The 11,585-nt window shown below is 51.9% G+C and overlaps 1 protein-coding gene across 1 annotated transcript; it reads left to right on the top strand.

Moving 5' to 3' along the window:
- Positions 1-227: 227 nt before the first annotated feature.
- FGF6 (fibroblast growth factor 6) lies at positions 228-11,085 on the top strand (the record flags this gene model as incomplete). Its single annotated transcript, XM_081248943.1, has 3 exons — positions 228-573; positions 1,746-1,849; positions 10,909-11,085. The coding sequence occupies 3 exons, from the start codon at positions 228-230 to the stop codon at positions 11,083-11,085; spliced, it is 627 nt and encodes a 208-aa protein (XP_081105069.1).
- Positions 11,086-11,585: the final 500 nt, after the last annotated feature.

Raw genomic sequence — 11,585 nt, 5'->3', positions numbered from 1 at the left:
TGGGCCAGCTAGACCGCGTCCCCAAGCCATGGTCCGTACCGGCCGCGGCTCAGCCTGGGTCCCTCCGCTCCAGACCCGAGTGCCCAAGGCAGGCTTTTGTTTCATGTCAGCAGCCTTCAACTGCCTTCCAAAAATAAGCCCCTGCCGCCATGCGGAGGGGAGGAAAACAAGAAGGGCGGTATTTTTAGGGCCATTAATTCTGACCACGTGCCTGAGAGGCAAGGTGGATGGCCCTGGGACAGAGGCAGCTCATCACTATGTCCCGGGGAGCAGGACGTCTGCAGGGCACGCTACGGGCTCTCATCTTCCTCGGCGTCCTCGTGGGCATGGTGGTGCCCTCTCCCGCGGGCTCCCGCGCCAACAGCACGCTGCTGGCTTCGAGGGGCTGGGGCACCCTGCTGTCCAGGTCTCGGGCTGGGCTGGCTGGAGAGATTGCTGGCGTGAACTGGGAAAGCGGCTATTTGGTGGGGATCAAGCGGCAGCGGAGGCTCTACTGCAACGTGGGCATCGGCTTCCACCTCCAGGTGCCCCCCGACGGCCGGATCAGCGGCACCCACGAGGAGAACCCCTACAGTGAGTGCCAGTTGCAGCCAGTTGGGAAGCTGGGGGCTGGGGCTCCAGCAGGGATAAAGGATGGAGGGGCCTCGCTCTGGTGCCTGGCGTCCTGTTTTGAAGGGGGAAAGGTTATTCTTATGGACGCCCATAAGCTTAGCCACAGCCCCTGACTCACTTTGACCCTGCCTCGGTGCAGGCTTAAATGCGCTGAGGTCCAAGCATCCTGGTGTCTTCTGCCATCACCCCACAGAGCCCCTGAGGCACTAATTCCTTCAGCATTATGGGCCCAGCCATGACCTTATAGGACCACAGGGAACCCCCAGCCTGGGGGAGCCATGAAACAAGGGTGGGGAGAACCGGTGAGGATGCTTGGACCAAATTAGACACATGCTGCTTTTTGTTTAGCTTTCCTCTTGGAGAGGAAAGGCAAGTCGTCTGCAAAATTTCCAGCTGAAGCACATCCTTCTTTTTATTTCAACTTGCCCCCTCTGTCCTACAAGGTGATGGGTTGCTGCCTAGATGGGCTTTCCCCAGGAGGGGATAGAGCTACAGGATCCAGTGTTTGCAAGATTTTTTTTGTTTGCAAGATTAGATGGGCTAGGGCTTCCCTGGTGGCGCAGTGGTTGAGAGTCCGCCTGCCGATGCAGGGGACACGGGTTCGTGCCCCGGTCCGGGAAGATCTCACATGCCGCGGAGTGGCTGGGCCCGTGAGCCATGGCCACTGAGCCTGTGCGTCCGGAGCCTGTGCTCCACAACGGGAGAGGCCACAGCAGTGAGAGGTCCACGTACCGAAAAAAAAAAAAAAAAAAAAAGATTAGGTGGGCTATTTGTTGAAACACGAGGAGTATACATTGTTAACAAAGCTAATCAGAATTCACTTCCTTTACCCACGTCAAGGATGTGGTGTGATTAAGCCCAGATTCAAAGCTAACTTTAGGTAGATGCCTAAGTGGCCACTGTGAACTCTAACTCTGACGCCAGAACTTTCCCTGCAGAACTGGATTTTTAGCAGGACTGGCCGAGCCTGGCAGCTGATTCCTAAAGTGAGATCAAGGATGGAGGTGATGGAGGGTCTGATTTTCTAGAAGCAGGGGGACGGGCCTAGATGCCCTTGGAGGGTCACCTTTAGGTTGACGTCCTGCTCTGATTTGCACAAGCCTGGGGTAATGCAGCTCCCGTTTCTTTGTCAGGCCTGCTGGAGATTTCCACAGTGGAGCGAGGCGTGGTGAGTCTCTTTGGGGTGAAAAGTGCCCTCTTCGTTGCCATGAACAGTAAAGGAAGATTATACACCACGGTGAGTTCATCAGGCCAGGGGAAGCTTCAGGCTGCACGAGGCCTGAAGATTACGCAATTGAAGAAAATAATGCAAAATCTTGAAGAGGGGCGTGAATATTTATCTAGAATGGGTCGGGAGGTTGTGGAAAGCGCTGGTGCGAGTGAAGGGCTTATAGCTTCTTAGATGCACGGTGAGTCAGCCTGTGAGCTGGACCATGTTTTCCCTGATCTCACCCACCAGAGCCTTGTAACGAGACAGAAACCGTAGCTCAGAGGGCTTCTGGGTCCGAGGGAAACCCACGTTCTGGCATAAAGCTGTTGTCCAGGCTTACGGTCAAGTCCTGAGCAGGAGAGGCCCAGAGAAACAGGCCTTTCAGCCTGGGCACGCTGTTCCCATGGCTCACCCTCCGAGGCCCCCAGCCTGGAGCACAGCAAGAGGAGAAGAAACGAAGCTCGTTTCCTCGTCTTCATCAGTGCGTGGACATTTTACTTTAAGGCTTTAAGTCCTCTGGTCTCTCATCCCAAGAGCTGGAGAAGCATCCTCCCCTAGGGGATATAAGACTCTCTTGGCTGGCCCCAGATCCCACCCCCTGCCTTCTCCCCATCACAGATCATCCCTGGGCGGGGAGTCAAGGCTAGCACTTTGGCTAACCTCACCAACTTCCATATTTACCAAAATCTCTGATCTCTCTGACCCCCTCATTCCTGGGTCTCTTAGCCCATGATTTGGCAAATTCCAAAATATGGGCTGGGGAAGCACCCCTGTGAAGGCAAAGAAGCTGGGTGTTCTTTCGACAGAAATATGAAGGTTAGAAAGGAAGACCTCTGAGCCATGGTCAAGGAATAGCAGAGTGGCTATCTACGGGGAGGGTGTGGGGGGCTGTTCTACCTTTGCACGGGGACAGACAGGGTCCGAATGTGAACAGGGGCGTCTGGGATCGGCGCTGGGGTCTGGGGAGGCTGTCCCAACAGACCAGGGCTGTGAAATACCCAAACGGGGTACTCAGCTGGCCTCGGCCTGTGATCTGCAGTGCTAACACCTGTCCACTTGGGTTCGTTTACGTGGAGGCAAGACGTGCATTAGAATCAGTGGGCCTCTGAAGACAAGCGCTGGAGGGTAGGCAGGCTGGAGCTGGAACTAGGGTCCTAGTCTGTACCACCAAAGGCTCTCCTCCTGCTGACCTACAAGCATCACCTGCCGAGCCCGGAGGCAGGTTTGCACACAGCCCCAATTCACCTGAGACCTGGGAGAGCCAGGGTCCCATCTGCAAAGTGAGGATAAAGGTCAGATGCACCTCTGGGGGTGCTGGAAGATAGTGCTCAGAAAACATCCCCAGGGCGCCTGACAAACAGTAGGTGCTCAATACAGGGGAGTCATTTATATTGTCTAAACACTGCCATAGGCTCTGCACCCCTCTTTCCTAGAGGTGGGTCTTGTGGGAGGACCATTTGCATCCACATCACCTTGGTATCTTGTTACATGTCCAGATTTCTGGGGGCCTTCCTCAGAGATGCTTAGTCAGTAGGGCTGGAATGGGGGCCTGCAAATCGGTTTGTTTTTATTGTTTAAGTTTCCCAGGTATTTCTGAGGTGCAGGCAGGCTAGGGACCACCAGGCTACCTGGCCTTCCGAGGGCAAGGAATCCTCCCTGCCCCGGGGTTACACTAGCGCTGAGGGCTGCTGGGAGATGACACAGCCATGCGATTGGGATGCTCAGACGCCCTTTCCACCGCTCTCTGCGTATGTGATGCAGAGGACGAAGCAGCTGGAACCGAGGAGGCCCTGGTGGAGCAAGTACCCATTCTGTGTGGTGGGTGGCCCCAAAGAGCCCCTTCCCTGCAGCCCGCGTACAGCCTGGGATCCCACTCGTTGCAGAGCCAGGAACGGAGGCTGTTGGCTCTGGGATTCTACACAAGGTGAATCTTTTGGAAGGAAGCACAAATTACACCAACCCTTATCTCTGCCACCTTCATTAACAAGCTATTTAGTATTTTTTTTCTCCTTATCCGGAAAGAAATTGAACTGTGAGCTGGGGAAAGGGTGCAAAGAGAAGGCCAATGCATCCACTTCCCACTCGAAACCTGGGGTCCCCGTAGGACAAGCCGGGGAGGCTGGCAACAGGGGACCTCACAGCGAGAGTGCTGCGGGTGGATAGAACATTCAAGGAGCACGAGGAAGGGGGCAACTCTGAAGTGTGGGCTGAGCCCTGATGTCGGTGACGCCCCTGACCCCTCACTCCTGGGCAGATGACTTCAAAGGGGGTCCGCAGGGCTCACTAAAGGAGAGGAGTCCCGGAAAACGGGGGCTTCCGTAGGAGAAGCCCTGCCCACGGTCTACACCCCAATCTCCACCCCCCACCCACACACACACACCCCCAGGAGCATCTGGCCCAAAGGCACCTTCTTGGAGGGGGAGATTGCCCTCCCTGGAGCCCCGAGCCCGGGCACCAGGTGCTCCTGGACCACCTATCCACTCCCTGCTACGCCCCCCAGAGGCCATTATCACAGTCTAAAAAAACAATCGCCCGCTGATCCAAAGAGCTGGGTAGACTCCCACTGGGTGATGATTTCATTCACACTATTTCCCTTTAAGCCCCAAGGACTGCCTCCCCTCCCTGTGGCTCAGCTGTTATGGCTCCTCAGTGAGGTCTCTCCTGGGGGGAGGGGACCCATGCTTGGGGGGATGGAAGGGGGAGCAGGGACAAGGTAGGAAAATGAGAGCCAGAAAACCCACCTAGGTGGCCTCCCGCAGGTCTCATTCCTTGGAAAGAGGGGTGCAGAGCCTGTGGCAGTGTTTTGACAGTATAAGTAGCTCCACTGTATTGAGCACCTACTGTTTGTCAGACGCCCTGGGGATGCTTTCTGAGCACACTATCCCCCAGCACCCCTGGGAGGTGCATCCGACCCTTATCCTCACCTTGCAGATGTGACCGTGGGTCTCTGGGGTCTCAGGTGAATCAGGGCTGTGTGCAAACCTGCTTCCAGGTTTAGCAGGTGATGCCCGTAGGCCGGCAGCAGAAGCGTACCTGGTGTGCAGACAAGGACCCGGTTTCCAGCTCCTGCCCGCCCAGCCTCCAGCTACTGTCTTACTTCGGGCAAAGTCTCTGACCCTCTCTGGGACCAGACCTCTCTCTGCTCTCTCTGATGTGGACCGAGGCAGGAATCAGTGAGTTCCAGTCTCCTTGATCTTTTTAAAATTTAAAAAAAAATCAAAGATCTCCACCTGACAGTGGTTCTATGAGAATCCCTGTGCTTTAGAATCAGTTATGCTTCTGAGTGATCTTGGTTTTACTGATTATAACTGTGTCTCCATCCTTTTCATCAATAGTACTATGACAACTGGCAAAGCACAGCATTTGTTTCATCCACAGAGGCCGTTGACTGTTACCTAGGACGTTACAATTGGGGAGGGGAGGACCAAGTCTTTCCCTCGCTCAGTTAGCTGCACCCCTCCCCTAGAGGAGAACGGATTCCTGAGGGGATGAGGCAAAGGGTCCCTGGTGTTAGACTATGTGGAAGGGCTGGGAGATGGGACCCCTGAGCAGGGAGGGGCTGGTGCTACAGCGAGGGGCCCGGGGGACCCTGCAGACGGTCTCACAAACAGCTTTGTCTGCAGCCTGCCTGCTACCCAGAGCGATACAGGAATGAGAAGCATGATAGGCCTGGTGGAGACATCTTCAAACACTTCTAAATTGCTGGTGCAATTGTGTGTTAGGAACGGGGATTAGAACAGACAGATGTCTTCAGAGCCGGGAGATGTTATTTCTCCATTTCAGCTAAGGACCAAAATGTAGCAGTCAGGGACTGCAGGAGGAAAGGGTCTTAGGACAAGGAGTTTTCTGTTTTTTTCTCACCACCCGCCTCCTTATCCATCCACACCCCTCCCCAGCTCCCATGCACACACACAGCCAGGAGTAACGGGGGCAAGTGGCCCAGGGCAGGCCTAGAAGGAAGAACTTTAAAGATAAAAAGACACTTTCATAAGTCCGGGTGACCTACTGACCAAAGACGAGATGGGATGGATGTCTGGTCCACCGCAGACTCTAAGGGGCATTTCCGCCAGAGGTAACTCGGGCCGAGAGACACCCCTGTGTGTACCCCCCTGCAAAACGCCCTTCTCCACTGCGAGAGCTAAATGCTTTAGAGTTTGGGTCCCCATAAGCCTGATTAGACCTATGTGGAATTTAAGACATTGTCACGCTGGGGCTTGGGACACGGCAGGCCCAGGCAATGTGATCTGGGGGAATTATTTTCATTTGTTCAAGTAATAATATACGGTAGCTGCTTTTATTAATGTGTCGTTCACTTGGCTTTTCTCAGCAGAGCTCAGGAGCCAACATTCCTGAGTCATGAGACTCAGCGCAGGGGCACGAATGGAGAGATGAATCGAGGGGCTGGTCCTGATGCCAGCTCGAGCATCCGTGTGGGCAGTGGAGCATCGGGCTGCAGGGAGCAGTTCAGGGCCATGGTCTTGGCCTCGCCCCCAGCCGCATGGCCACCTGAATACCAAGGATGGGGTGGAGAGGGGTGCAGGGAGGAGCGGGCAAGGACGAGGTAGAGAGGCTTCCGAAGCAAACTTCACCCATTTCTCCTTTCTCACTTTAGATGGACACAGAATTCGGGGGAAGGCTAGGGACGTGAGGTAGGCTAGGGGAAAGAAACAGAGGTCAGCAACTTTTTGAAAATTTGGGGTTGGGGGTTGAATAATCAAAATCTGATGATCAGAGAACGAAGCACAGTGCATATGCAACCACCGTCTTGCACATTTAAACAAATGTGTTTTAGGAGACCCAGACCTTAGCAAAGGCTGGATTCTTCAACTGGACACATTCTAGATCAGAGGATCGGGGCAAATGCCTTGAGTTTCTGGCCCCAGTCGCTCAATTCCTCCCCCTCCCCCCCACCGCTCCCCCCAGGTCCTCCACCCCAAGATCTGCATTCCTCTCTAGAGTTTACAAGCCACACGTGAAACTTCTCCCTTGACCACCATCCAGATCAGAAATGAAGTCTCCTGGAAACTGGTGGGCAGGGTGCTTTCCAGGGTCATAAACAGTTAGAACAGAGGGGAGAGCAGGGGGTGGACGGGGGGAGGGACAGGACCCGGGGGAGAGGATGGACCAGTCTCTGATGCAAAGGTTCTCTCACTCCATTTTCTGGCCCATCTTCTATCCTGAATTCCCCTCCCATTTTCAATAATCTATTAACATGACGAGGTAATACATGGACGTGGTTTAAGGGGGAAAATGTGCAGAAGAATATACCACGGAAATGATGTCTCACTCTCACTGTTGTCTTGAAGCCACCCAGACCCTCCCCAGAGCAGCCACTGTTGCCAGGCCCTGTGTACCTACCATCCCAGGAAGTCCCAATGTCCCTGTGCATGTTCTCACACTGGCATCATTTTTTAAAAGCACGCAAACTGGAGCAAACTATCCTCACAATTTGAATCTTGCTTCTTCACTGAACAATATGCCTTGGAGACCATTTCAAATCAGTGCAGAAGGAGGTTCTATTTTTTATGGCTGAGAGTGTTCCATTGGGTGGCTCTCCCATCACTGAGCTAACCACTGCCCTCCTGATGGACACTTAGGTTGTTTTTGGTCTCTCACTATTACAAATGATGCTGCGGTACATGACTTTTGTACGTGAGTGGGAGTGAACCAGTAAGATAAATTCCTAGAAGTGGAATTACTATCCAAAGCTGTAGTTATTATTTTATTCTAATAAATATTGTAAAATTTCTCTTTAGAGAGGTTATAACAATATACACACCAACAGACAACAAATGAGAATTCCTAGTCCCCATGCCCTCATCAATGAAAGCCTATTGTCAAACAGTGTTCTTTTTGCAACCTGACAATTAAAAATGTGATCACACAGTTATGGTTTATGTTCCTCTGTTAGGCACATGTTCTTGTGTTTAAATGCTTTTTGTAATTCCTTTTCTGTGAAATGTCTGTTCATAAACGTCCATTTTTCAGTGAGTTCAGGGTTCTGGATATGGTAGCAAAATTCAATCTATTGCAAAATATATTACAAAATATAATGCATTGTAAATATTCTTTATCCGGTTTGCTATTTATATTTTTATTTTGTTTAAGGTGATTATTTTTTTCCAAGCAGAAGTCTAATTTATTCATCTTGGTTTTTTAAATGCCTTCTAGTTTTTTGTGTTCTACTTAGAAAGATCTTTCTGGCTTATTTTAAGGTTCTTTTCTCTTTCTCTCTCTTATTTATTTATTTATTTACTTACTTACTTACTTACTTACTTATTGCTGTGCCCACACGTCTTTTGGTTTCTCAGTTTCCCCACCAGAGATTGAACCCAGGCCTTGGCAATGAAAGCCTGGAATCCTAACTACTAGGCCACCAGGGAACTTCCCTTAAGGTTCTCTTTTTAACATTTAAATCTTTGTTCCTTTTGGAATTTATTTTAGTGTTAGGAATAAAATCATACATCAAACTTTATTATTATTACTATTATGATGATGATTATTAAAGATAGCATCCGGTTCTTCCAACACCACGTTTTAGCCAGTGATTGGAAATGCCACTTGTATTTTATATTCATTTCAGATCCACCTTTATTTTATGTTCGTGTTTGGATTTACTTCTGGACTGTATTTTGTTAGTTGATCCACACCAGACTATTAATCCATGTAACATTATTTCTACTCAACTTTTACCATTGATCCCAACTTTATTTTTCCCTTGTGCTGTTGCTCCAGAGTTTTGCCCATCGACAGCCTTAGGTCCTGTGGCTACCCCGACCCCCCATGTCCAGAGAGGCCCCAGGGGTGTGGGGCCGGAATCCAGTCAGCTCTGTGCCCTCCTCCCCCAGGCTCACCTCCTACTGCCACTCAGGCAGTAAATGCAGGACTTAGAAGCTAAATTGTTCTGCGACCCACAGCAAGTTTTACAGGAATGATGATTCCGGGTAAGACAAAGATTTTTAGTGCTTCTAATTTAAACTAATTCATGAATCAATTGGAGAAGCATCATTATGGCAATACAAATTATTTTTTATTTTACTGTGTGCCAGGCATTATACCAAGGACTCTCCATGCATTATTTCAATGAATGCTCCCTCCAGTGCTAGGACGGAATTATTCTTACTGTTCCCATTTTACAGATGAGGAAGCTGAGACTTAGGAGGTAAAATCATTTGCCAAGTTCACACAGCTATGTAAGAGGTGAATCGTCACATGCTCTTTGCCTATTTTGAGGAGTTTTTGTTTTCCTACTTTGGGACATTCCTTTCTTCATTCTACAAGTGAGCACCCATAACAAGGGAGGTGAAAACCTGTGAAAACAGAACTTCCTGGCGTGGTCTTCAGAAGCCAGTTGATGTGGCTGGTGGAAGTTCGCAGGGTCATCTCAAGCAAATGAACATCACAGGAAGGTACTCTGTACACAGTAACCCAGGGGCGTGAGAGGGAAAGGGGGGATGCGTTCATTCAGCTGGGGCAGAAGGGACCAGCGACTGGTACCCGACGTGTTTCCTAAACAACGCTGCCTGTCCCTTGCCAGCCCTCGCTGCATCAAAGAGAAGCCACCCCTGCAGGGGCACCCATGGGTGGCTGTGCCGTTCCAATTAGAGCATCATTCATTCAGCATCATGTGCTCCACAGGACACAGTCCTTGTCTCAGGGAGCCAGGAGTCCCCTGGGATGGTGCACTGTTTTCCGTGCTGCTGGACTGGTCCACTCGGAGCCCTGAGGAGCTGGCTCATCATCCTCCGTTCATAACAGGAAGAGGCTCTCGTCCACCCTACGGCTGACAAGGCCAGGTGCTCATAGTATGACTCCTTTTAAGAAGGTCAGGCGATACCCCTAGCACAGCCGCTTAGCCACTGAGTGGGTTTTTTATAGCCGATGGCCTCAGTCGGCAGGAAGCCGTCGGGTGTTATGCTCAGCTCTATCTCTGTTTCGTTCTACATTTCTTTAATGACTAGGTCCCAGGCCGCCTGGCTCCCAGGGAGCGACCCCCATCGGAAGCCCAGAAACCCCTCCAGCCAGGGGCAGTGAGCCCGGTGGGCTTGGGAGGCAGTGGCTCTCTTTTCTAGGAATAAAGGAAGACTTGGGTGATTTATTGGGGATGAACTTGTTGATGTGTGACAGGAAGCCTGGCCCTCATTTTCTGAACAGGTGGTCCTCACGCGACACGCTCCGGAGGAGGTGATTCATCACCGGCCCCGGACTCCTTGGCACTGCTGGTCACAGAGGGAAGCAGGTTCTTCTCCCCATAAAAGTTACTGCTTCTCGCCATCTCTGTCCCTGCCGTTCCCTGGCGACCTGTGGCTGCCTAGGAGGCGCTGGGCATATTGTTCAGTGAAGAAGCAAGATTCAAATTGTGTGGATAGTTTGCTCCAGTGTGTGTGCTTTTAAAAAATGATGCCAGTGCCCCCCTCTTCTGGGCTCAAAGTCAAAACCGAGAATGGGCCCCTTTAAGGGGCAGCAAACTTGGACCTTAAACTGGGAAAGACAGGGTGAGGGAACACAAGTGGAGAGACCGTTACCACATTAAACAGATGCACTGGGAAGGACTTAGAAAGCCACCCATCTCACCCTCCACTCACCGCCCCCCGCCAATGCTCCGTGTGGGTGCAGAAAAGGGAATCAGGCTGGGAGGGGAGGCGCCTGCCCCAAGGTCACACAACTAGAGCCACCAAGCAAACCCCAGCTCTCTATCCTGCTGCACTAGGCCCTCTAGTAGTGGACTTGAAAAAACAGCTTCTTTTATCCTTCCCTGGTCCTTTCTCTGAATAAACCGTCATCCCTGTTCTTGGTAGAAAGTGTCCGGGATTGGCAGTCGGGAGAACCCCCAGCCCCTATGTGACACAGGCTGTCCACCCACATCCTCGGGCCTGGGCCTCCTCATCATGAAGGAGGGAAGGTCAGGGGGGACCATGAGAGCTCTGAAGGCTCCCCTGTTCTCGGCTTTCATGTTGCTGCTCACCCAGGATGGCCCAGAGCTCCTGGAGGCTGTCTGACATGGGAAAGCGAGGGGCCCACGGCAGACGTGCCTGCTGGGCCTCATTTATCACTGATGCTCTGCCGTTTGTCCATTTCTTTCACAGCCCAGCTTCCAAGAGGAGTGCAAATTCAGAGAGACCCTCCTGCCCAACAATTACAACGCCTATGAGTCAGACCTGTACCGAGGCACCTACATCGCGCTGAGCAAATACGGACGGGTAAAGCGGGGCAGCAAGGTGTCCCCAGTCATGACCGTCACTCACTTCCTCCCCAGGATATAAGGACCCTGAAGGAAGGCTCACAGGTGGAAAGCAGCGTCTTTTCTGTTGGAATTTTGCACAAGTGAACAATTCCCCCCTCCTCCCATGCCCCCCTATTCGGGCTCCTTTTGTGCTTCGGGGGAGCTGAGTCGGTTCCCTTGGCCACCGGACCCCATGACACGTGACCCAGGCAAGTGAGGGGTTGCAGCCGGCATCCTAGAATGGCAATGGATCCCATGCTCTGGCCTCATCTGAGGAAAGACGGTCCAGAGACACTTGGGGGATGGGACCTTGGACACAGGAAAAAGCAGGGAGGAAGCATGTGTGTGTGCTGATGTACATCTATACATCTTGGTATATATCGTCAGAACCAAGGCATCTCGGAACAGCAGGGTTCTTCCTCCCGGGGTCATCGCTTCAGGAATCTGCCTGCAGGAATGTCACCTGTCAACCCAGCAGGATTGACACGTGCTCCCATTCTGCCTCTTTCCAATCACCTTTCCATTCAGAGGCCACTGACA

This window comes from Mesoplodon bidens (assembly GCF_964165515.1).
Source record: "Mesoplodon bidens genome assembly, chromosome: 11".
Taxonomy (NCBI): Eukaryota; Metazoa; Chordata; class Mammalia; order Artiodactyla; family Ziphiidae; genus Mesoplodon; species Mesoplodon bidens.
This window is presented reverse-complemented; position numbering and strand designations above follow the sequence as displayed.